Raw genomic sequence first — 26,365 nt, 5'->3', positions numbered from 1 at the left:
TTCTAATTTTAGTCAGTCTACTCGATTTTAGACACGTCTTACTTCATTAACGTGTGACTTAGGTATATTAAGTGACAGAGATTAGAAATAAATTTGGGTTGGAGAGTTAATATTTAAACCAGGAAAGACATTTATGGGCATTAGTGAAGAAGTGCTGTGTTTGGCAATGACGTGCAAGTAATATCTCCTGAAGTACTTTGGTACTTTTTATACTGTGTGCACACGTAATGTGCAGCCTAATGTTTCACAGCTATCACTTCTGGGACTTTTTTTTTTTTTAAGATAGAAATGTGTTTCTTTAATATTTCATCCTCACTCCAGGACAGTTCCTGAGAAACCAATTCTTTCACCTTCTGCCTTAGGCTATTTATTATTAAATCTCATCGTGGTGAGTGATGGCTGGGGAAGAAGTTCTTGCTTTTACTCAGCTGTGCACCTGTGGACATGAGCAGGAGAGCTGTGAGGTTCCTCTCTGCCCTCCCCCTGCTCACCACTCAGCAGACCACAGGCTTTCTCTCAAGACAGACATATAGGAACTATAATCTATATCACGGCACAGCTCCTGAAATCTGCCTGGAGATCCCAGGGCTCCTAGGTCACGGGCTAGCAGTGCCTTAGAAAGCTAGTTTAGTTTTCCTTTGCCTTTCAAAGCTTTCCCAGGGCACAGGGAACATGCTGCTGCTCTGCATTCCTCCAGCCTCCGGCTAGATTCACACTGTCTTGTTTCCTTCCCTATAACCAACCTCTGGCTGTGCCCCGTGGGACACCGTGTACTTCCAGAGTCTCTGAAGTAGCCAAGCAAATGCATTTACACACCACACCATGAGAGCTTCCAGCAAAGAAGAGTTCATATAAAGGACAAGGTTGCAGGAGGCCGCATGGCAATTGGCAGGCCCTGCTCCTGCTTGATTAAAAGTGAATTTTGCTGCTGCCATGGAAACAGGATTGGAGGAAATATTTATAATTATCAGTGGGTAAATTACTGTGACATTTTATCCAGTCAGAAGCAAGATTTTGGCCCCAGATCGTTGCTGTGACTGAGAGTCAGGCAAACTGGTGAATCTGACCTGAATCATTTAGCTCCAGTTTGCCCCGTGAATTTGCCTGTCCTCCCTAGTACTACCCAGTAGAAGACAGATGTCAAAATATATGAATTTTCTGGCTTTGGCATTTGGATTTATCTGTAACTTTATCATTAGGAGGGTTCTAAGTTCAGGTTAAACTCAGGATATTTGAAGTGGTAAAGCTGACTTTAGTGTTTGGAAATTCATTATTAATTAATAGATAAAACTTCATGAAAAGTTCTGCAGTGGCAGAACTTCTGGCTTCTCTTTTCTCTGATCAGGTGGTATTTCCTGCTAGATCAGGGTTCCATTCACAAAGCTATTTCCATTTTCAAAATGGACTCACCCTCTAGGTTAGGAGAGAAGAAAAGCTCTTGCAGAGCAAGCAACACCACCTTCAGTGGCCCAATTTAGCATGAAGATTTTAGAGGGAAGAGAGGAAATCTATGTTTTTTTCCAAGTAGATCAGCTGTAGTTGCCTTCAGTATTTGAAAACCATGCTTTCACTGACAACATCAGAAACTTATTTTAGTTTTTAATAATATAGTGAAATTTTAGCCTCACATGCTTAAAAGATTATTATTTTTATTTATTTATTATTTTTTTAAGGTGACATATGAAGTATTATCTTGAGAGATTCAGTTTAACTGTAGATTTTTATTTATTTATTTATTTTTGCTTTGGTCTTAGAAGCCACCAGTAGCCAGGCAATGGGCTGTCTGAATCCAAAAAGTACCTTCTGTTTATGTTGGTTAAATGCGCTCTGGCCTTTCCACAGGCATGATATGGTCAGAGTGTAAGGAGATTTGGGAAGAAGGTCCACGAGAATATGTGTTGCATCTCTGGAACCTGCTGGACTTTGGGATGCTGTCCATCTTCGTGGCATCATTCACTGCCAGGTTCATGGCTTTTCTCAAAGCCACTGAAGCACAACAGTACGTAGATCAGTACGTTCAAGACGATGACCTCAATAATGTCACCCTTCCCCCTGAAGTTGCTTACTTTACTTATGGTAAGATGCTTTTTGCTATCTAATGCTTCCTGTTCTTTCAGGCTTGTGTGTGGAACTGATGAAATCAGTTTTTGTGGTATTTATAAAGGTTATTTTCAAATTAAGATAAATTATTCTTCTGAGATTTGCCCATTCCAGCCATCTTCATAAATAGCCCAAGGGAATCAAGAACTGAACCTCATTGAGTCTCTTATAAGTCTAAGTCAATCACATCTTTGCAAAATAGCTTGAGTAACAAATAATCAGGAACTGTGAGTGAGCAGGATATAATTTAAATTAAAGATGAATGAACCTGCTCCATTTTCCAAATACAAGAGAGGGAACATGAAAATAAATAAATAAACAAATAAGATCTGGAGCTGCATTTCTAACTGGTGGTGTACTATGCATCTCTGCTAAAACCGATACCTGTGTAACAGACACAGAAACACAAAGTACACCTATAAGCTGCTTCTTCTAGAGAAAATCTCTATTTTGGAGATCCTATATCATCTGTAAGTTCTAACATTTGAAAATGCAAGCAATAGTATAGCCTTGACATTATTTTTGATGGCTGAAATGGTTCTTTGATATTCATAAATGAATAGAGCTTTGTGCCTTATATGTAGGGGCTGGACTCAATGTACAACTCTGCAAGCATGAGATGTAACCCTGGGCAAAATCTGTGGGGACTTTGTTCATGGAAGGCTGCAGGATCTAGAGATCTGGGCCCAGAGGAAAACCCTTAGCTCCCTAGGTTTGCAAGACAATGTTCTAGAAATGTGCTTGGGGATGGAAAAGCAGATCTAGGCTGTCAGATTTCACCCATTGTAGGCTTGCACCATGCAGCACCAGAGATGTGCCCTGACCCCACACCAGGGTGCACAGCCACAGGTTTGCTGATGGGATGAGCTGGCACTGGCTCATCCTCCTGCTTGGTGTGGTCCCCCTGCAGGTAAACATCCCTCTCCCTGCCTGGGCAAGCAAGAGGCTTCTGAACTTACACTGTGGTTTGCCTCTCTCTGGTTTGCTGCTGACCCATTTAAAGTCAGTTCATGCTACAGAGATGCAAAAGGTCTAGAACAGAATGTCACAACCAAGTTCTGTGAATTCCTCCATCTGCTTCTTGTCCTTGGGTTCAGATTACTGAAAATAATGCCTGAGTTTACTGCTGTGTCCTTAAAGATGCCCTATGTTTTAGCTCTGAGTCAATATTTTTGTCAAGTTGCTCAGCTGATGCAATGACACTTATAAGCTACATTAATATAAATTTTCACATTTTCAGTAGATTAAACAAATGATGCATATCTGGTATCAACAAGAAGATTTTCAAAGTAGAAATATTAGAACGACTACATTGCCAGAATTGGTTTTAATTTAAAGATAACACAAAGATAATACACTTGATGGCTATATCTGCTTTATCTGAACAAATCCAAGCCTCCTCGCATAATGGTAGGGAGAGAAGTCTCAGCCTCCCTAATGTTTTCTTATATTCCTTATACTGACACAGTGCCGTGTATCCAAAGCTATGGCCGAGCTCCACTGTGTTGTAGTTTTGGTTTTCCATCTCAAGGGCTTCAGCTGGAAAAGGGACAGCACAGTTGTTGTTCAACTAGGATACTGAAAATACCGAATTTGTTTAAACCCATGTTATTTATTTGCTGTGTGACTTTGGTAAATCCCAGTGACTTTTTCATTTCTCATCTTTTCCATGTGAAAAATACAACTATATCTTACCTATCCTTGTAAAGCATGCTTAGGACTTCAATAACCAGTTGCTTCCAACCTTATTTTTTTTCACCTGGCCAAAACCAACATTCTGCCTTCAGAAGGGGTCATTTGTCATCATAACTTCCATCTGCCTCTTTTCATTACTAATACCTAATGTACGTGTATTGTTTTAGCCAGGAACAAGTGGCTTCCCTCGGATCCTCAGATCATTTCAGAAGGACTGTATGCAATAGCTGTGGTACTCAGCTTCTCCCGCATTGCTTACATTCTTCCAGCCAACGAAAGCTTCGGCCCCCTGCAGATCTCTCTGGGGAGGACTGTGAAGGATATCTTCAAGTTCATGGTCATCTTCATCATGGTGTTCCTGGCCTTCATGATTGGAATGTTCAACCTTTACTCTTACTACCTTGGTGCGAAATACAACCCAGCATTTACAACGTGAGTACCTAAGGAAAAGTGGCTGCTCTTGCAGGGCTCAGTCCGTCCTGGTCCGTTGCTGCTGCTAAGTCTGCTCAGATAGCCAGGGTGCTGCCAAACACTCTTCTGCTGGTAGTTCTGTAAAGACCATGTAAGGTGCTCGGCTGAAAACAGAGAAGTGTCTGTATAGCAGGTGATTCTGTGTGCAAACATAAGTCCATCTCCTAAACATGCTTAAACATATCTTTGTGTTCTTATTCCTCTTTCTGTGAGCCCAACAATTTTAATTCTCCCTTCATCATCATCTGCTCCCTTCCTATTTCTGCCAGGGCTGCCCACATTCCTTTTTGGCCCTGATTCTTTAGGTTCAATCATCTTTCTGTCCAACCAACACACTCATTCAATTCTATTCTCTCCTCCACAAAAAGAAAAAAGAAAAAAAAAAAACAAACAAACTTTTAATCTCAACAAGATAAGAGCCCAAAACATACCTGCATGGCTCTGCAGAACTAGTGTTTTCAGGGTTAGAGCTTCCAAATGTACAAGATATTCCTAGGGTTACAAAGAAGGCTGGAAATGATACAACTAATGGGTTTTATACACCACCACCTCCCCTCCCTCTCCCCCCCCCCCACAACACTTCTTATTTGTATAAGTACTTTATTTCCTTGGAAATAATTAATGGCATTTTATAAGAATTCTGCCATTTTGTAATTTTTCAGAGATTGTATGTTCTGCTCATTTGAGAGAGCTATCTAAAGTTTCTCTTCTAGCTGCGTGGGGAAGTCAGATACAGACTTTGGCTGGGAAACTCGTACCACAGCCTCCAGTCCTGGCAGCCAGCTCAAGGACTGAGCTTGGGGAGATGGGTTAGTTCAGAAGTGTTTATTTCTGGAAATCAAAATAACAGATCAGGAAAACGTTCTGTGAGATGTTCAGGAAATTTTCAGTTTCTCTGCTTCTCTATTAATAGTGCAGGACGTCAGCCTCCCTCCTGTGTGCTGGCCATCCTGCAACTTACTGCAATGCCACTATGGGAGGTTTCAGAGGTGGGAACATCCCAGTGATCTGCTGTATCTGCAGGAATGTCCCCTGTGCCCAGAGGAAAGCCTCCTCCCTTGCACCAGCAGAACACCGCAGCAGGCAGCTTTACATGCACACGAAATCACTGTGACTGCCCTGGGGACGCAGTGGGGACTTCCCTTCCCATATGCCAACCTGTGAGGGAGTAGGAAAGCTGGGTGTGATGTTTTCCCCTTGCTATGATCTGCCTTCAAGGCAACCGTGCCACACTGGAAATACCTGAGCTGCAGAGCAGGCAGCAGCTGGCATTTGATGTGTCATTTCTCTAACGTGTCACACAGCGAGCTGGGGGCTTAGCTTGTGACTCCTCTAGGAGAAATGACCTTTTCAGCATCATTTCTCCTGCAAGTGGCTGTTTCCTTCCAAATGCTCAGGAGCCAGTTTTACTGCCCTACTCTTTTGTGCAACATGTACTTTGTACCCTAATGTTTAAATTTTCTGATTGAGCCAAATATGCCTTCCAAACCTTTCTTGTAACCTCAGGATACGTTTTAATGGAAGGATTTATGAGGCTAGACGCAATTACATTTATCTGTGCTTGGTAGTAAGGTAGAAGAAAATTGAGTGTGTGGGATGTGACTTGCTGCTTATTTGAAAAGGAGATGTCCTTGAAGCACGAGAGGTAATGAGAAGTTGAGTCGATACCATCCCTGGTTGCCTCAGTTATGGTCCTCAGTACAAGTCTCAGGCACATCACAGGAGCACAGCATTAACAAATTCCAGTCTCCAGTGCAATGGTGGTAACTGTCGGATTAACACATGTGACCCAAGTGGGTCTTCCAGGAATTACCGTCTTTTGATAGAAATAATGAGTAAGCATTGACCAAAATGAGGACTGCTCACTGGACTAGAGATTGCTTAAATGCCAAGGGATGTCTGGGCTGGGGAGAGTCTTGTCAAAAGGTAGTGCTCTTCCTCATTAACTTCAGCCTTGTGATTACCTATCCTATCCTGGAGGGACTTCATTTTGTTATGAAGCAAATTTTCCATAAACATGAATTTTCCTTTTAAGAATTTGGAAAAGATTTAAAATAGACTTACTGGCTTCTGGTTACTTAAGCACACGGGAGGGTCAAATGATGATGAGTGAAAATAAAATTCTTTCATCATATGAAACAAAGACTGTAGATTAACATTCATCCTAAAAATCCTTCTCAGATATCTCATTCAACAAACTAGAAACCTTGAAATGTACAGTCCCAAACAATTTTAGTAAGCTATTAACAACATTTTGTTGGCAGACAGGCAGCTACCAATTCCAGCAACGTTTCCTCCTCTGTTTATCCTGAGCTGCCTGTGGGTCTTGCTGAATGCTGTGGTCTCCTTCTGCCATTAACTTGTTTTTGAAAAGAAGGAAGATTTCACTATTAGAGTAGAATAAATAACTCAAATATTGTCAAAATTCACTGAGGCAAAGAGTAATGCGTACTTTCCTGTACTCGTAATGACTCTGTGACTTCAGTGACTTCACTGAATACATTTCTTGGCAGACACGGTGAGAATTCTTATGAGGATAGGTGAAATTTTACAGAAAGCAAGTTTTGTACTAAAAAATTTGTCTATTTTAATATGGGTCCTGAATCAGATATCACTTGCCTAACCAGGACAGAAGAAGGCCCTCTGGATTTGCTCATTAATTAGATTGTGGCCGGTTCCACAGTGAGCAAACAAAGAGCTACTCACTGAAATAACTTTGCATTGAACATTTGAGAAAACCATGGCTTACCAGGACAGTAAGAAAAAAAGAGTGTCTAGATATCACTGAGAGGGAATTGCTTTCTTAGTTCTAATAATAATAATCCGTGAATGTTTGGTGTAACTTACCATGCTGTTGCACTTTCAAAATCATGTGCTGAGTTTTGCTTTTGATGCCTTCTACAGGGCAGTCACGTAGCACCCCAGTGGCCTCTGAACTATGTTATCATGCACTTTCTGTCATTTCTAAGATCTTAATGTTCTTGACGCAAAGGAAATAAAAATGTGGTGTACTTTACTTCACACTGTTAAATACAGAGATTATTTAGCTAACCATAGTATACTTTGAAAAAATGTTGAAGTTCTTCATTGCTGAAAAGTAGACAATTTTCATGACTCTTGCAGCCGACCCTAGTTATGTTTATCTGTTTATTGTATGCTGTGTACAGAACACAGCTCTCAAAACAGCCTGTAATTAAGAACATGCTATGCAAACAAAATTGAAATGGAGGCAAGACTGATTGTGTTCATCTTGCTTTCTGCATCACAAATCAGGCTGAAGGCTACAGCACAAGGTTTTCTGTCTGCTTCTCCCCGAAGGGAAGTGTGACTCACTGTTCAGTGCCAATGTTACTTAGAAGCTTGAAGGCTTTTTTCTTCTCACTCTCCTTTGTCAAAATGTGATATTTTTTGCAGATTGTATTACCTCCATTGCTTTTCTGGCAGTGTTAAAGCTTTACCAATCAATTTAAGGAATAACTTAATCTAAAAGGATGCTTTAAGCTTTCTTAAAGAGGAGGACACAAGACTGACATGAAATTATGGCCTTGCTGCTATCTTTTTCGATGAACAGCACACTGCTGTTTACAGAAGCAAGGAAAACTTGCAACTAGGTGATCACCTCTGGTCTGTATTCTTCCTCTACGCAAAATTTGTGTTTAATTTCCACAGGACTATGTCTGTTGAAACAAAAATCCCTTTGCTCTTTCCTCACTGCCATAGTTGGCCCTGACCACAGTAGTGAGAGCACAGCATACCCAACTCAGCAAGGAGCATCAGTCAATCTGCCACTGCCAGCTCCTCCTGCTGTCAGGAGCTGTCAGCCTGGGCAGGACTCCTGACCTCCTTTGTTCCTTCATTTGTCTGCTTCTAGGAATGATAACCCCTCCCGATGTTGCAGGAGGGGGGTAAATTGCTTAGTTGGCAATGATGAGACACATCAACATCTTGGAAACTTCAGGAACTTGGCTCCAAACATCCTTGTCTCGTGTTTCAGTGAGACATTCTCAAAAAGGAGAAGAAAAAAAGGTTCCCTGTAACCTCTGCCAAACCTCCTGCAATTTGACAGTAGAGTAAAAGGAAGAGAGAAAGCCACCCAGCCTTTCCAGAGGGTAGGGACGAACTAGTACAAGGTCTCCTTAGAAATATTTTTCCCCACGAGTGGGAGAGCTGTGTCTGTCTGTAGGCATTGCTGAGCAGTTTTGGGGTGCTGCAGACAGGTTCACCTCTCACAGCACCTCCCACTACTGTGGGCACTGTTCCCACACATGGCACTGGGAATAAGGACTGTGGACATTTGCAGAGGAGCATGGTGGCTGTGCTGGAGCCGATGCTTGCCTGGGGCAGTCAGGGCCACATACAGGCAGTAATTAACTTTTCAAGGAGAACCTGGCACCACTCCAGAGCAAAGGTTAATGCCTGAGCTGCAGAGAAGGAGCAGATATGGCGTGTTGTATTAAAACCCACTGGCAGGGTGGAAAACTAAGGGAACTTTTCCAAATTAAAAAAGGAAGGTTAATAGCAGGGTGCAGCTGGGATCAAGGCTACTGGTTATGTTTTTGTATTAGTTTGATAAGTGACTTGGATGATAGGTTTCAAAGCCAAAGGTTTTTGGTGTTGTATGCATTCTTTATCTAAAAATACAACATTTAATATAATAAGTGCAAACCAGATTGCTACTATAAAAGTGAAGGGTCTCTAACATAATAATGTCAGCTGCCCTTTCCTGTACTTGAGGGCAGGAGACAAATATATCTCTGCACAGTGTCCCAGCCTTATGAAAGCAGCAAGGAGTGAACACAACAGCACACTCTGAGTAACGTGGAGACTGAATAGAAAGCCACATTTTTAAATGATGTTGTGCAACATCTCTCTGACACATCGCTCAGGGTTATCCCCACATGTAAATGCAGTTATACTGGTGGAGAATGGTACCTAATTATTTACTGCAGTCTTACTAATGCTACATGCAAATGGAAGTGGGAATGCCATGAGTTGTGATGAGACATAAGTACTAGTCTGCTGTGGCAGAAAGGAATTGCCCAGTGCTCTGCACTAGCCTTTCAAAGGGTTGAAATTAATTTGTTTTGCTTGCATGTATAGTGTAATTGATACTGGAGTAGATGTAAAGCTTATTTTTGCCTTAGGACATGTTGTAGTTTGTGTCTATAATCTGTTTTTATAAACATGTAGCAAAATTAAGCTGCCATCCTTATATTAATAATAATAATTTAAAAGAAATCAAAATCATTTGTTAATGGCATTGTTTTCTCAGAAGACATTACTTCCTGGGAGGCCAGGGGAGAGTGGAGGTAATTGCTTGTTAATATTCTAAGGATTATTCAGTAAAGGCATATTTGCTTCTAACTTAAAAACTAGGCAAAGAGCTTCCAAAATGTACCAGTTTCCCTCCTTTTCCTCCTTCCTTCATTTCTAGTTGTTGCTGCTCCCCTTCTGCCTGTTTTAGCTTTGGCTCCCTCCAGGTCTCCTTTTGGCCTGTAAGTTCAGCTGCAGACTTCCCATCTCTTTGTCATCCCTTCCTTTTTTCCCATCCTTCAACTTTTCATTTTCATCTAGTTCCTACTTTCAAGCAAGGGTAACAATAAAATTAAAGTGCCTCTCTGTAACATCTTTTACTACTCCTTAATTTCAAATTCTTTAGGAACTTAAATTTTTTACTACACATCTTTGGGCATCTGATTTGTTTACAACCCCAATGCAGGAAGAGAAGAAAATCAGACCAGGGGATGACTTTACTTGCACAGTGTGCTGGTTATGTTAATGCCACAAAACAGAACTTTTCACTGACTCCTTCTGGGTAAAAAGTCTCTTTTGCCCCAGAAATTGCATATGAGGCAGTCAACATAGGTTCCTTCTCCCCTTTCCTAGATAATCTCTGTCTATCTTCTCTGGATGAGAAATGAGTGACTGAGTAGAAGTACTGGGCCCTACACAAAATGTTTCAAACAGCAAGTGGCCCATGGAGAAGGAGTCCTTAATAGGGACTCAAAGGCCAAATGACAAGTAACACATCTGAGAAGAACAGATGGAGCAAACAAAGGGGCACTGTCACTTCAGAGTATTTATTAGAAATCATATTTCTTTATCAGATCAGGAAATATGATCTGGCATGTCCCTGGGTGATAGATAATGGCTTGTAATAGCTGTGCCAAGGAATCATACTTATATTGGTGGATTACCACTTTTACTATTAGGGTTTGGCCAGTCCAACCTGGTGCCGACTCTATAAAGTGATCATTTGCTTTATTTTTTAGGGTAGAAGAAAGTTTTAAAACCTTATTCTGGTCAATATTTGGCTTATCTGAAGTGATATCTGTGGTGCTGAAGTACGATCATAAATTCATTGAGAATATTGGATACGTACTCTATGGAGTATATAACGTGACCATGGTGGTGGTGCTGCTTAATATGCTAATAGCCATGATCAACAACTCCTATCAGGAAATTGAGGTAAGATAAGAAACTGCATTACAAACTCAATGTACATAATTATTATTAATAATGAAAATGTGAAAAGAACAAGGAAGCTGCAGTTTATTCCATATGCATGATTAGAGGGTTGTTGAAACACAAATCCTACACTGTGCAAGAGTCAAGGCTGAGTCTGACCCCAAATTAGGGCTGAATTAATAATTAACAATGAATCATTCGTATAACAACTTCAACTTCCTTGTTTTTAATGACCATCTGTGAGCAAACCCAATTTCCTTTACATGTATTTAATGAAAGCAGTTTGTGGTATTTTTTACTCCCTGTGTTAATTATGATAATTTATCCATGTGTATTACCTTAGCTGTGCTGTTTGCTTAAGAAAGAGCAAAGAATATCTCATGTTTGCCTTTTTTTTGTTGTTTGTCAGTTTATTTTCTGTGTGCTCTGTAATGGTTAAACACAAAAGCCCACCTAGGTCTGAAACTCATGGATGCATATATAAAATTACATATTTTTCAAATACCAGGCACACAATCTTTATATATAAGTAGGTGGAGGAGGAGTCCCTGGACCTACAAAACTTAATGGCATGAGCAAAAGGCAACATTGAAAGGATATGAATACAACCCTCAAGGAAGGTGTTTGCAGGTTTTACCCAGCTTTGTTCAGTAGTATTAATATTAGCAGGCTGGATTTGTTAAATGCTTTGGACATAAACAAATCCCTGCTCATGTAAATAGTGACAGATAAAAAAGATTAATATTTGGACAATGTTTATGCTGATTCACCTCTTTCTTTTGATTTGTTAAATATCAAGTTTCTGTAGTTGACTTTGTATTAATTATTTGTTCTAATCTTCCCTCAGAACCTAACACTGGAAAAGGCCGGAGTAAAAAACCTTTTCTCACTGTAATGTCTAATTCTTCCATGTACTGTAGTGCAAATATAGCTCTATCTTTTGTGCTGCAACTAAGTCTAAATGTCAGAGAGACCTTACATATGTTCTCTGCCCCAGAAGCTTTCCCATGTGCAGAAAGCAGTCATTTCCCCAAAGATTTCTAATCACATAAGATCAAGTGTTTCCTGAATCCTCTTCTACAGAAACAAGAGTTATTTCTGAAGGGGTCTCAGCCTATTAATGCGTATAGTAAGTAGAGATGCCCTTGCAAGTTTACTAAAGAAAAATCTTAAGAAATGTCTTACTAGATAGACTATATTAATTTTCTAGTTTGAGCTATGTGATCACCAGTTTCCTAGAAAAAGGCCTTACCATCCTTTTTGGCTGCTTGGAATTCTATAAAACTTTGTTAAAGAATATTATAACTATAACTAATTATAATTATAACAAATGTGAGCTACTCATTCCAGATCCTCCTGCTTGAGAAGTGGGAGAAACCTAGTAAATCTCATACTAATTCCTTTAAATCCTCAGCAACAGGGAGATTAAGGAAAAACAAAGTCATTCTACTGACGAGACAAAGTCCCTTTTGCCAATGTATTTTTCTGACAACAGCAATGTCAATAAAGATAGAGGATGTCAATTACTTAGGAATTAAATTCCATTACAGTCAGTGGGGACATGCATTACTGTTAGCTGCAGATATAAGGCCACATTTTTATGCTTTCCATTGAATATCACTCTTCAGCTACTTCTGTTTTTCTTCTGTTTATCCCTCAAGTATTAGTGCTTCCTGGCTACATTGCATTTATGGAAAGAAAAAAATTCTTCTGCCAGCCAGAAACCAGAACTATTTCCATCAGTATCTCTTTAGCAGAAAAGCATTAAAAATGTTAATAAGTGATTTCTACTGTAATTCAGCTTTAGGTTTTTGTGAGGTTCAACCCCAAAGAATGAGAAGGCCAAATAGCAGATGTGAATACTGCTCCATTGGCAGACATTTTTATATCTATGACAGAATTAAGCTCAATTGTGTTCTGCCAGTTTTTGACTGGGTTTCAGAGGTACGGGGTAATCACAGGTTATTAATTTTAGCATGACACAGATGTACATGAGTATGGGGAATTGGCGGACCCACACTTCTATTGATGCTGCTGGCCTCCACATAAGCCACGATGAAAACAGCTGTAGAGCAGCTGTATCTCCTCCGTTCCTTTGTCTGCTAGCTGGTCCTGATACTTGGGTCTGGCCATCCTCCTATATAAATGCCAAGCAGATCCATAAAGAGTGTGCTGACCTTGCCCTTGTACTTGGAAGTGATCCTGGTCCATCCCAACAATTCATAAAGGAGATTCACAGGCACAGTGATTGATTTTTTTTTTTCTCCACCTGCTTGAGTGGCAGAAGGTGAATGGCAGGTCTATTTATCTGGGGACATTATGATGGTGAAAGCAAATGGGACTAACGAGAAAATAAGCTGATGATAGAAGTCACGGACTTAGTCTCCTTTATGGGGGATTTTTTGGCCAATGCAGTGATAACGGTTACCTGGTAATTAGTATTGCAGTTAATCAGAGGCAGCCTTCATTGCTGTTCAGTCTAGCATTTGGAGAGCTTGTGCTCTTTGTTTATTCATTTATTTGGTCAAATTTTCCTTAGTTTGAGATCACCACAGAGAAGCCTAAGAAGACATGTTGTGTCAGGTATCTTGTTTTGGAAAAACAAGACTGATTCTAGTAATTTCTTACCTGTATGTTTGTCCTTATGATAGCTAAATTCTTTCCTATGTACTAATTATGTATTTGTGTGTTCTTTTCTCTTCCCTTCCCAAGGAGGATGCAGATGTGGAGTGGAAGTTTGCACGTGCCAAGCTCTGGCTATCCTACTTTGACGAAGGAAGGACTTTACCTGCTCCTTTTAATCTAGTGCCAAGCCCTAAATCATTTTATTATCTCATACTGAGAATAAAAATGTGCCTCATAAAACTTTGCAAATCTAAGGCCAAAAACTGTGAAAATGATCTTGAGATGGGGATGCTGAATTCAAAACAACGGGTATGTTGCATCTTTACTTTTCACTTTCTTTGTGTAATGGATCCACACCTGCCAGAGACCTTCAGGAGAGGGTTGCATGGTTCACAGGTAGACCAGGGACAGAGCAACCTCTTACCCAGAATTGTCATTGCATGTTATTTGTATTGTATTAGCACCTAGAGGGTCCTCCCTGGCTCGTTATACAGGGCACCGTTTGGACACCAGTGAAAGAGCAACTCTTCTAAATGGAGGCACTTTCCAAAGCCAAATAAGCAAGGTCAAAGACCAAGGGAAAAAGCAGATGCATAAATCAGATCCTAGATCTGGCTCCTAACATACTCAGCAGGCCTTTATGCCTCTTCAAAACATCCTCTGGCCTTTAAGTGATTTCCGAATTTTACTGCCATTACATTAATAGCATTTACTGCCATTCCAGGTTTGGGAACAAGTTTCCAAGTAGGGATTAATAACACCTCCTAAATACCTACAGCTGTAATTAGCAAGTTCTCTACTTGCATCTGTCTAGTGATGCGTAGCTACTAATGGGCAGATTGTGCCTCTTCCATCTCGTTTTTTTGTCATTTAAAATAGAAATGTGCTTTGTAAGCGCCAGCTGCATGGTGGCATGCTTTTCCCATCAAAAGTGAGTGTCTGCATGATAAACCAAGAGAGCTGCAAGAATATGCTTAATGTCCAGACCCTTCCCAACAGAATTAGTTTTGTTCCTCCCCTGGGGAAATGCCAAAGAAATCAGAGAAAATGATGTTACCCATGGAAATTTTTATCCGCAATGTACAAAGCATGCCTGGGACAGAGTGTTCCTAGTGTATACATTTGTAACACACCCAAACCTACTCACAGGACAAATCCACCTGCAACATTTCTGCATTACACAGGAGAAGAAAAAGTCCAAAACATTCACTGGAACTCAGCTGCAGCTGCTTGGCTGCAGTCATCAAACTCAGTGGATTAAAAGATGTGAGGAGACAGCTTTGCTAATTTAATTTTCTCAGCTCAGGTTGGGTTTGAAACAAGAGAACAACACTGAGAATTGATTCCTGGGGGAAAAGAAAAGCCCTCCAAAATGTGTTGTCTCATTTCTTACGGTCACTGCATGTGAGAGGCTGGTGTGGCTCCTCAGCACATTGCTATTCTAACAACCTGCTTTCAGAAGTGAGCAGCCTACCCCCATTTTTAATCTTGCAGAAGTAAAGAAAGGGAACAAGTTACACCAGGAAAAAGAAAGAGAGCTTGGAGAAGGTTCTGCAGTTTGCCTTTGTGTAGCCTGCTTTGGGCTTTGTTTGGATCTCTAGGGTTTCCTTAGAGGAGCACGCAGTCTGGCAGGATGATGACTCTTGGTGAGCCACCTGGCTCCAGGCAAAGCCCACACCTGGGACAAGATCAAGCTCATATGAACCTAAAAGAACTGCATATGTATTGGGCCTGCTCCATGTTTTCATATAATTTGACTGAGTTCCTTATTTGTGAACAGTTTTTAAGTTAGACAACATGTGGCAGCATTTTAGTCCATAAACTCATTTAACACTAATGATTACTGAAGGACCCATTAGAACAGTAAATTCTTGAAATTAAAGAAATATTTTTTCCTCTATCTCAAATAATGATTTAGAAAGATAATATTTTCAAAACATTATTTTAATCAAACTACAAAATGTCTGCTTAGTCTGGATTTCTTCCGCTTCAGAGCATAAACCAAAGTAATACAATTTTCTCTAAGATTCTTCTTCCCCAAGCCATATAAGTGAAAGTGTCTGGCTTGTCCTTTCTTGTAGAATTCATGCAGAACTCACAGTTTCCATGGCTTTGACATAAGCAATGACAACTCCCAGTCATTTCTTGCTTGCCTGTTGATTTTTTTTTTCACAGATCATCTCTATATTACCATGGCACACCTCGTGAATGAGAAAGAAAAACCAAACAAACAAAAACCAACAACAAAAAATAGAAACACCATTGTTTCACAGGATCTCTGGGCCTGTCAGGGATGAAAAGCCCTTAACTAAGGCCTTCCCTGTACATACACTTGCATGCTGTCACAGGGGTTTTTGATACCCACCAGCTCCTTTGGGTCTACGATATGACTTAATTCCTTTGAGAAAATTTTTTTCTTTAGCACTTGGGCCAAAAAATTCATAGGTAAATAATAATGTCAAAGAAAACTGTTACAAATATTCTCTGTGCTGTAAAAACTCCTTAGAAGCTACTAGAGTGCAAAATTAATAGGTCCAATGTCATCTGATTTAAAAAATAAACTCTGTTTTAAAAAAGTATTTTTTCAGCTAAATGAGTAGCAAATTGTACTGTTGTAAAAGAACTGCTGAAAATCAATTCAGTTTCAGAATGTTTTCATAGGTACATTGACTTGTTCTCTATAAACCTATTTATTTTTATTCTATTTTTTAAATTGTGTTCTACTTTGATAATCACTAATCCAAGATAAATATATTTTGTTTCTCTTAGCACCTTCTTGTCCAAATATTGAGCGAGCATGTCATTTTTGTCTAGACAATTTAGAATCTCTTTTTTTTTTTTTTCCTGTAATTTGTGTTTTTCAACCTTTTCTGTCTTTCAAAAGTTCACTTTTTTAGACCTGAATGTGCTGGCTTTTATCCTACCCATAGATCAAATCATTTCCTACTGTTTCTATAAGGCTCTGTTTACTTTGGGGCTGCCTGGGTATGAGAAGCTATCATTGATTTAATCTATCATGATGTTTTATAATTTCAGAAAGTTCGCTTTCAGTCTAGCACTCGAAACACAGAAAATTATTCGGGGAAGAATGCTTATAACAAGCCCACGAGATATCAGGTAATCACAGCATGAAAGCAAGAGCCAGGGAAGAGATCTGTCACTGAAGAGCTCTGCAGGGGTTGTATTCACTCTGGTCCAGCTGCTGCCAGCCTGTGATGAGCTGCACTGTGGCTTAGCACGGTCACAGGACTAGGCTGGGGCACCTCACGTTCACAGTGCTCGGAGAAAAGCGCAGCGTATCATCCATGGCAATAGACATGGTGTTAATGTATGTCATGCTAATTAATTCCACTCAAGGGTGTATAATTTAATACAAGAGATATCATTCAAGCTTTAATCTCCTGGTCTTGCATTGTCAGCAATTCATTTTGTCATGACACCGTGTCACGTCTCCAGCCTTTTCATTATCATTTGCATGTGCTTTCTCTGGCAGTAACTTGTTCTGCAGAGCTAAACCTGCAATGTGGTATGGTTCAAACCCACCCGCGACTGTAGCAGTGGCACAGGGCACCTCAGCCATTGCACGAACTAGCACAGCTCTCTGTCTTGGTTGGAGCATTCGTGCCAGCATAAATATTATTTCTTCTGCAAGCATGTAATCGGATAACACAATAAGCAGAAGGCAACCCATGGGATTTGATGAATCCTGAAAGAAATCTGATGGGAACTGTTATGTCTGAAGGAACTAACATTGAAGAGAGTTGAGAAAAATAATATTTTAATGGGGTGTGATGTGCAATGGCAATTCTAGGACTTGTTTGTCATGTACTGGTGTGGCATCCAGCACAGTGTGTTCCTAGTCTGTACAACATACCAGTAATAACATTTTCCTGGTCTTAAAAGTTGTCTAGGCTTTTGTGCCAAGATAGTAGGTGTCTCTAAGACACCTACTACAGTTAGAAACAGAATTCATTTGTTCTGGCATCTGGAGTTAGTTGGCTTTACACCATCAAAGGCGAAGGGAAAAGAGATGATTGTCGCGCTCAAACTGGCACTTGAGTATTTCTGACATTTTTCTGTACATTCAGACCCACAGGTAACAGAAAGATGTGTCAGCCTCTGCTGGACTCATTCTCTTCCTGCACCTATTATTTCTAAATGAGAACACCTAATGTTTGTGGTAAATTAAGCCCTTACTTCCAAGGTTGAAAAAGCCAAAAGCAGCTGTGAAAAGTATTTGTGTTTTCAAAGAGAGAGATAACTACATGTTATTTTACTTTCCTAATGCTCCTACTAGGTTTCTCTTCAAATAATCTTAGAAAGTTTCCATTGCTGCAGAAAGAAATTGTCCAAATAATACAAGAAAGGTGTAACAATCTTGATTATCTAAATACAAAGAAGAACAAACTTTGATACTCTGGCCAGCAAGCTTTCTTCTGCAACTGGAAAAACCTTTGAAGTAGTGGCTTAGCTCTGAACTGTTTTCTTTAGTGAAATTTATCAAGTGATGTATCTGCGTTTTGTGCACCTGATGTACATGTATGTACGTGCAGTGCTCTTGAGGGATACCAAAAAAAGACAGCTTGGCATTCATTACCAAGAGTCTGTCTTGAAGTTTTATTCAGGATTTTCTTGCAGTAACCAGGTTTATTTTTCTGAGAGGTTATTTCATTTAGTGTAGCAATAAGGAACAGTACCAGGGAGAAGCAAGACTTGGAAGCCACAGGGGCAAAAATGAATTAATTTCCTAAACCTAATGGCAGAAATATCTATTCAGTGACTAAGTAGCGTCTTGTTAAAGATGGTCACATTTTTAATATTTTGTTTCTGTAGACATATCTAAGTACATTGTGTATTTGATAAATTAGGCAGGCACCTGTAAACTTTTGGCTTTCATCACAGACAGCAGTTAATATGGTTAGTACATGTATTTGAGTAGTGGCTATCCACAGTACCAGCTATATGGAAACTGGAGTAGAAAGATGTTATCATATCGGTCCAGGTAATAATAGCATCCATTGTCTATGTTGATTCCTTGTTTTATTCTAAATTTCCTCTGTCATCTGTTCTGAAAAAAATAAAAATAAAAATTCTTTTTGGATCCAGAATTTCCCTACTTTCCCCAAACATTACTTCATTTATGTTTCCCCAGGTGGCAACCCTACCTCCCTCTGGATTCTACTACCTTGGCCATCTTCAACACACCGTACGTGCACTGTGCCTCATCTCTGTTGACTTAATTGACTCACCTGCTTAGCCAGATGCCTCTCTGAGACAAGGACAGAGAGTCCTAAACATCCCGCATTCCATGACTACATGACCTTTATATAAATGACTGGATCTTCCTTTGATATTCACATGCCTTTAGTACCATTATAATTCAGAGCTGGCTACTAAGAAAAAAGAGCAGGTGTATTCATAGAATCGTAGGCTGGTTTGCGTTGGCAGGGACCTCAAAGCCCATCCAGTTCCACTCCCTGCCCTGGGCAGGGACCTACCCCCAGCCCAGGCTGCCCAAGCCCCATCCAGCCTGGCCTTGGGTGCTGTCAGGGACAGGGCACCCACAGCTTCCCTGGGCAGCCTGTTCAGTGCCTCCCCACCCTCATAGTAAAGAATTTCTTCCTTATATCTAATATGATTTACTCTAATCTGATTCCTTAATTCATGTTCCATAATCTTCGCAGTGTTTTCAGTGATGTTTAAGGCAGTCCTGATTGCTCTGGGAATATATGAGCTCACTCTGAGATGTTTTTCCTTTAATAATGTCCATCTAATCAAAAAACTAGAAAAATAAAATAAAGGATGTTTTCTATCTTTTTGCTATCTTTTCTTGGATGTTTGCTGAGGCCTCTGTTGTTTACAGAGTATGCAGAAAGCTTTGAGGGCACAGAAATCTTCATTGAACCTATCACTCTTTTGTCTCAAAGAATGCGATTTGAATACTACCTCTTTCTGGCAGTGGTTAAATCAAAATAGGAGAGTAAAAGGCTCTCCTATTATACTCTGCTTCAAGAAGCTGCTCCCAACATGACAGCATGTGCTGCCTTATCTACCTGAGGACCTTCAAGTCTGAGTTGTGGTGTAATGTAAATATCTGATAACCAAATTTAGGTATATCTGTTGGGACACCTAAATCATCATCTCTGTTAGAGCAATGATTTCACATTTCTCACGCTGATGTCACTGGCAATGATGCAGGCCTTCAGCTGTAACCCACTGTGTAGCTCGACTGCCAAAGTTACTTTCCTTTTACAGAAATGTAACATGCATTTTTGGAACAATATCACATTGCAAGGTCGTATTCATAACTGTTTCCTACAATTTCCGTATTCTCTGTTCCATACTAACAGTCATCGCCCATGTTATAAATCCACATGGTGCTATTTTTACCCTGTGTATGTCCCTTAAAATCTGCCATTTTACTCTTGCCAAGCTCTCCATTTTTGTTCAAACTCTTTTTCTCCGTCCCTCATTGTCTGTTTTCTCTCCATAAGCCTGAATTCCGAAGCAGAGTCTTTCTGTTTAACCTTGGGTCAGATGTTCAGCTCATCGTCATGAGTGGCTTTGCTAACAACATTAATTATCCACTTAATCCTTCCAGTAAATTATATTTTATTGATACATTAAATAGCAACATGCTAAAAAATGATCTGGATCCCATTTCTTAAATTGCTACTGCATCATCTGTGTTTTCATCCTGTCCATTTGTGTGCATCCCACAAACACCCCAAAGTATCTTTATGTGTACTCATTATGCAATTGCTGTCAATCAACTATTTTAATACAGAGTTCATAATATAAAGTAGAGAATAAATGAAAAGTCAGTAATAAAATTCCCTTTGTTTCCTCTGAGGCCAGGCTTCATCCTTAGAGAAATCAGGCACTTGAATTGCTCATAATAAGTCTAGAATTAAGGAGGTGTGGATAAGCTCATGTTAAGATAAGTGTTTCTGTTCTCTTTTCAGAAAATAATGAAACGTCTGATTAAGCGGTATGTACTGAAGGCTCAGGTTGACCGAGAAAATGATGAAGTCAATGAAGGCAAGTGGATTTTTATTATTGTCACAAATTAGAGCGTGTAATGTTATTGCTACTGATACCTCCAGTAAGAGGATTTTGCTTTGTTAACACCCTCTGCGAAGAGAGAGCATGCTCAGGCTCACACAAAGGCGAACAATGGTGACTCTGAGCCACCTTAATGCTCTGAAATACTCAGCAGAACACGTGTATCGTAGGATCTGTCTACACTTAGTCCTGCTCTTGCCCACACCTCTACCTATCCTTGTTTTACAACATCCAGGGTACAGCCAATACCTGGCCTTTTCTTGAGGTCTAAATACAGCAGTTTCTGACTGTGCTGCCTACACTTGTAACTAGCCCACAGACATTTTGGAACTGGATAAAGATGTGCACTGCCATGGTGTCATATAGGAATTTTAAGTAGATGGAAAAGAAACTCCTCGTAATACCTTCTCTCTGCTACCCTCCTGTAAATGTCCAGTATGGATGGGGATCTATACATGGAGAGGGAACAGACTTTAGAAGAAAGATGAACTTTCCATATACACTTGCTATTGCAGTTGGTACCACTGCTGCAAGTATGGGTTATTTACTGTAAAGCCAAATATAAAGGGCATGAACCCAGCAACATCATATAGAGTGTCACACACACTGTTGACCAAGCACACTTAAATACTCTCTCATGTCTTAAAACCATAGGGATGACTCCTTTGATTCAATATTGCTAACAAGAATATTTTCCTCCCTTTAGGAGAACTTAAAGAGATTAAGCAAGATATTTCTAGTCTCCGATATGAACTCTTGGAGGAAAAGTCACAAGCTACCAATGAGCTGGCAAGACTAATACAGCAGTTGAGTGACAAATTTGGGAAGAATTTAAATAAGGACATTTGATAGTGGACACAGAGAAAAACAACTGATTTTCTAAACATTTTTCAGTCTCAACCAGCATCTTAGGAGGGCAAAAGCAGTGCAAAAGATGGGTGCCACACACTCAACTTTTGTGAACTAGCAAGTATTGGTAGGAGCACCTCACATTACTCCTGTGTTTGGTGAATTACCAGTTAAAACTTTTAAGACAAAGAAGTGACTTACTGGTAAAAATATATGCCCTTTGACATCAGAAACAAATGCACCATAGGGAAGGCACCTTTAGTTAAAAGCAAAAAAAAAAAAACAAAAACAAAAACAAAAACATATCTTCACCCGCCTGAGTCCAGTGAAGGGACTGTGCTTGTTTATACCAACTCAGACTGAACTGATCAGAAGTGGGTGAAGTCTGAGAAAAACTGTGCCAAGCAAATGCTCCTTGCAAAATTTTTAAAAAATCCTAACTTTGGGTGTGTACTCTCCTTTTATGTTTACATGGGCATCCATGAAGATAACTTTGAACAGCACTGTGGTTAATGAAAAACAAATGAGAAATCATCTGCTGAAATGACCGAGGCCAAGTGTCTCAGGTGGAGGTCATCTACTTTTTAGGCTGAATGACAGAGTTGGAAAAATAAACAAAGCTTGTTGGATAAAGCATCCTTTCATCCCTCTACTAGAACCTGATAAAGGGATTCCCAGCCAAAAATTCCTCTCTGCCTTTTCCAGCTATATTATCTAACCCACTAATGGATGTGGTCTCTTCGTACACACCTAGCCTCTCTTTTATCCTCAGATGATCCCAGCTTCAACAACAGTGTGCTGACATATTCAGAGTGATATGAAACTCACTTCCCAGTAATATTCACAGCAGAAATAATATATATTGTGCTAATGTGTTCAGTACAAGGAAGAGCATTAATCCAACAGCAACACAACTCTGCTATACTTATGGATTTCAGAGGTCAGCAAGCCATAGAGTGAGATAAATCATAAAGAACATACCCAGTAGTTTCAAACATTTAAAACAATATGAAAAGGCTTCAATTCCACCAAGGACAATGTGAAAATAATAATAATAATAATTAAAAGAAAAAGGAAAAGAAAAAAAAAAAAAAAGAGAGAGAAAAAAAAATCGTCGGAGCAATGATTGTCTTGAGTTATGAGTTTGGCTCTTTCAGAGGACCAGGATGGAATTAAAACTGCTTTAAAGGCTGCAGTAATACAAATAATCAGACTGCATTTTTATGAATGGTAAAAATAAGTCGATGCAAAGCAACTACAGACTTCGATTGCTTGGGTTTTTACATTTAGCTACGTGATTTCAACTATTTAAAGCACACCTTACTACTTGGGAACCACTGAAAGGACCTGTTTGTTTACAAGATACACCTATAAGATGACCATTGCATTTAGATATCAGCTAAGAAAAACAAGCAGAACCAGAAGGTGACCTGTGATCAGTTCTTAAGTGCCAGATGAGAACACAGATAGCCTAATAGAATAATAGTTATATTTGTATAAAAACATTAAAAAAGAAAACAAAATAAAAAGTGTACTGTAAGTAGATCTGTTTAGAGAAAAAGCAAAATACTGTATTTTTACCTTTAATAAGATTATCTTGTATACTGTAATATTTTTACCTAAAAATGGGAAAAAATAAAATTACCTCATAATATTTTGTTGTACACTGGGTGAAATATTTGCCTGATCATTTGAATATCCAATACATGGACATTTTATTGTTTTAATGTGATGGGTGAACAACAAAAGTGTTGTATGAAGCAATTTTGTCATAGATTTTCTGAAGCCTGAACTAGTCAAAAACAAAATTTTAACTAAAATACATTTCAAGGGAATAAACTAGGGAATCAGAAGTTCTGCAACCAACTATATTCTCCAAAAGTGACTCTGTATTTGTGGTACTTAATTTGAAATTATTCTTTACTTATTAACACATTTGCAAAATTTTGTTCTAAGAACGGAAATTCAGTTCAGGTGGCTACACACATATATTGATGGTGCTGAGTGTGCAATCAAAAATTAAATAAGTAACATTTTTGCAGTGACTTTTAGCTGAGAATATAGCTGAAACTGCATTTGCCTCTGCGTTACCCCATCTGTATGAAAGGTACTTTCCAATGTTGCAGCACAGAATAGCATTTCCCAGAGCCGTGGCTGGAAATGTGGTAAATCTGTTACTTTTGCATGGTAGCTCTTACAATGTAGTGTCAGTATGATACATTTAGATGACGGCATTCATAAGCAAGTATTAAATGCCAGTGCAAGACAGTCACTGCATATAATAATATTTGCAGGAATAGTAACTCACTGGCCTGTCTTTCCTTACCTAAATCAGAAAATGGTGCTGATTTCAAATATTATTCTTTCCCCAGAAGAAGAAAGAATATCTTCCCTGGTAATTTTTTCTCCCTTCCAACCACTGTACAAAACTCATTTCAGTTTTGGAAAACCAGCTCTGTTGCGTCAGCCTTGTCTTCAAGATTTGTCTCATTACAGCTCTACACCTGGCTCTTGATCAAAGCATTACTTTACCCTTCCCATTCAGTGTTTTAACATTTCCTAGGAATGTAAGCAGAATTCTTCAATGTAGAGCAAATAATAACCATAATTTGCATTTCTCATCGTACTGCATGCAAAATCACATGAAAAAGGTAAGTGGAAATGCAGTGAGACATTTACTCTTTGCATATTTAGATGTAACTCAACAAAAGGTCTGTCCTAACATCCAGCAACGCCAACAGGAACATTATTCTGCTGCCCAATATTGCAGTCAGTGCACATTCTGGTCACACATACTGTGAAGAGCTTTGCTGAATTACATGAGCCTATGCAGAAGCACGGCCATGCCCCACCAGCTACCACCTGCTGCCCTGGTACCATCAGTATAAGTCCTGCCACAGCGTGTCACCATGCTGTTCTGCATGCAGAAATATATCTATGAAAGAGCATAATATTTTCTAGAACTTCAAAAGGAGACTAAAAGATATACAGGAAAAATACAGTTTAAAAAATATGCTTCTTCCCTATTTACATTCCATGAACTATCAAGGCACAGAGTTTTCTTGTATAAATATTCATGACAAGCAAAATCCCACTTCTTCAGAGCACTTTTCTCATCTGGTCCCAGAAACACACACAAAGAAGCTGCACACTATGTATTAATGTGCTATCAGCAGAAATTATGTTAAATTCACTGCATAGTTTATTCTCCAAGCTCTGTTTACAATAAATTAAAGTTAAGAAGCCTTAATAAAAGATCCCTGAGAGAACTCAGAGAGTTTGAAGAGGAAAAATCAGAATAGCTGGGACTAGACCTGGGATGTGCAGGGCCCCTGCCCCATCTCCCATCACCAGTGGGCATAGCTGGTGCCAGAACAACTCCTCTGATGGCTTAAATTTGATCCAGTCTGTAACAGTTCTTACATGTGGCTTTGAAATATAGAATTTATATTTCTTGGACAAATTCAAAATGTAAAGGGATTTTGCCCAAACTATTTGTAGATAGAGAGTTGTGACATTTTACAAGCAATATGTTAGAGGGGTGGTCAGGAAAAGATTAAATAAGGGTGACTATTCTCCAAGTGATCTTCCTAATTGTGCAAACCCAGCAGGTCAATCAAACTAGAAGTTAAACAAACTGAAGAAGATTGGAACAAAGCCTTTTACTAGCCAGTAGCAATTTATTGACTGCCCAAGTGTTCAGACAATTGCTTCTTGTCTTGCAAAGACAAAACCTTTCAGCTGATGCTACCAGAAAGGGGGCAAAAGCAGAAAGCATTAACATGCCTTTAATTAGGTGAACTGCAAAGCCTTCAGCCATGAACCCCTCCTGTCCAGAGATGCAAATCTTAAAACAAAGGAGCTGCCCAAGGGTATCTGGCATCTTTGCACTGCTCTCAGCAGCATGGGATGGGCTTTGCAGGGCACAGGCTGGGGGTGATGCTTCATACACAGCTTTGCCTTCAGGGCTGGACTAATGCTGCCCACAACTTTACAGAGAACTGCTGCTGTCCCTTGTCCCCAGAAAATACAACTTAAAAGTAAACAAAAAACAAGAGCAGTGGCATGAATAACAGTTTAGGAGACTGCCTGCATTCCAATCAGCCCTCACAGCACATTAAATTGTCAGAGATAAGCTTTATTTCTAATTATCTGTAAGAGAAATGCCTTTCCGGCAGGCCAGAAGAAGCTGGCCTTATTAAAAGATGGAAGAGATTAAGGATCGTTCAGCAAGGACAACCCGTGAGACATCCCTCTGCCACAACTCACAGGCTGGTGGCATCTCTCCCCGCACCATAGGCCAGGCCAGGGCCCCAGAGCTGCGTGGGGCAGGATCAGGCCACAAAGCAGCTCCATGGCCTCTCCGGCCAGGCAGGCACCTGGCGAGCAGGACTTTCCTTCATTCATTTGGCCTGCATTTGCCTCCCTGCTCACCAACAGGGAAACAACAACCCTGACTTTGTAGCCAAGGCTGCAGGTTCTGCAAGATGTCTCTCAGATGGGGCCTTAAAGAACTTAATTTTTAGCAAAAGGGGAAAGAGGGGAAGCAGGTGCGACACCTCTAGCTTCCTGTGAGGAGAGGGAGGCACAGGGAAATTCAGGGATTTGCCTTAATGAGCTGGAAGTCAGGGTGCAAAACAGGTTTCTGGATAATTGAATCCTATTTGGAGCAATATTTACACATTAATTCTGCCCTCTCTCGCTCCCTGCACTGCACATTTGTAGGGCACATGCAATGTGCAAGGGATAAGCTCTGCCAATGCCCAGTGAAAGCAGTGCAAGGAAGGACACCAAGAAAAAAGACTCATTGCTTCAGTAGCAATATATCATTTGGGGATGTGATTCTCTAAATCTCTGGGAGGTTTTAATGGCTTCATATGACACTGAGATAAGTCTTCACTACAGTTTAATTTAAATAAATCCATACAGAAAGGGAGATAATAGCCAAGGGGGCAAAATAACTAAACTGCTTGTAGAGTTTGTAATGGCTTTAACAGCAAGTAAAAGTGTATCCACTTAAGGTCATTTGAGAGAGAGATTTAACACAAATTTGCAGCATGACAAAGAGGATTTGGAAGGGCTTTAAAGGTTA

At 39.8% G+C, this 26,365-nt stretch overlaps 1 protein-coding gene across 3 annotated transcripts in view; it reads left to right on the top strand.

Moving 5' to 3' along the window:
* The window catches only part of TRPC7 (transient receptor potential cation channel subfamily C member 7), a 70,484-nt gene extending 48,144 nt beyond the window's left edge, over positions 1-22,340 (top strand). Inside the window, exons 6-13 of one of the 3 annotated variants that reach the window (XM_084535220.1) lie at positions 1,843-2,076; positions 3,963-4,227; positions 10,539-10,734; positions 13,447-13,668; positions 16,396-16,476; positions 18,512-18,565; positions 20,325-20,400; positions 21,131-22,340. In XM_084535220.1, the coding sequence (XP_084391346.1) occupies positions 1,843-2,076; positions 3,963-4,227; positions 10,539-10,734; positions 13,447-13,668; positions 16,396-16,476; positions 18,512-18,565; positions 20,325-20,400; positions 21,131-21,273 (1,271 nt within the window). In that variant the 3' untranslated portion in view covers positions 21,274-22,340. The remainder of the gene's footprint in view (positions 1-1,842; positions 2,077-3,962; positions 4,228-10,538; positions 10,735-13,446; positions 13,669-16,395; positions 16,477-18,511; positions 18,566-20,324; positions 20,401-21,130) is intronic. The other 2 variants (XM_084535222.1, XM_084535221.1) reach the window with 2 other exon arrangements.
* The last annotated feature ends 4,025 nt before the right edge of the window (positions 22,341-26,365 follow it).

This window comes from Aythya ferina, assembly GCF_964211825.1.
Source record: "Aythya ferina genome assembly, chromosome: 14".
Taxonomy (NCBI): domain Eukaryota; kingdom Metazoa; phylum Chordata; class Aves; order Anseriformes; family Anatidae; genus Aythya; species Aythya ferina.
This window is presented reverse-complemented; position numbering and strand designations above follow the sequence as displayed.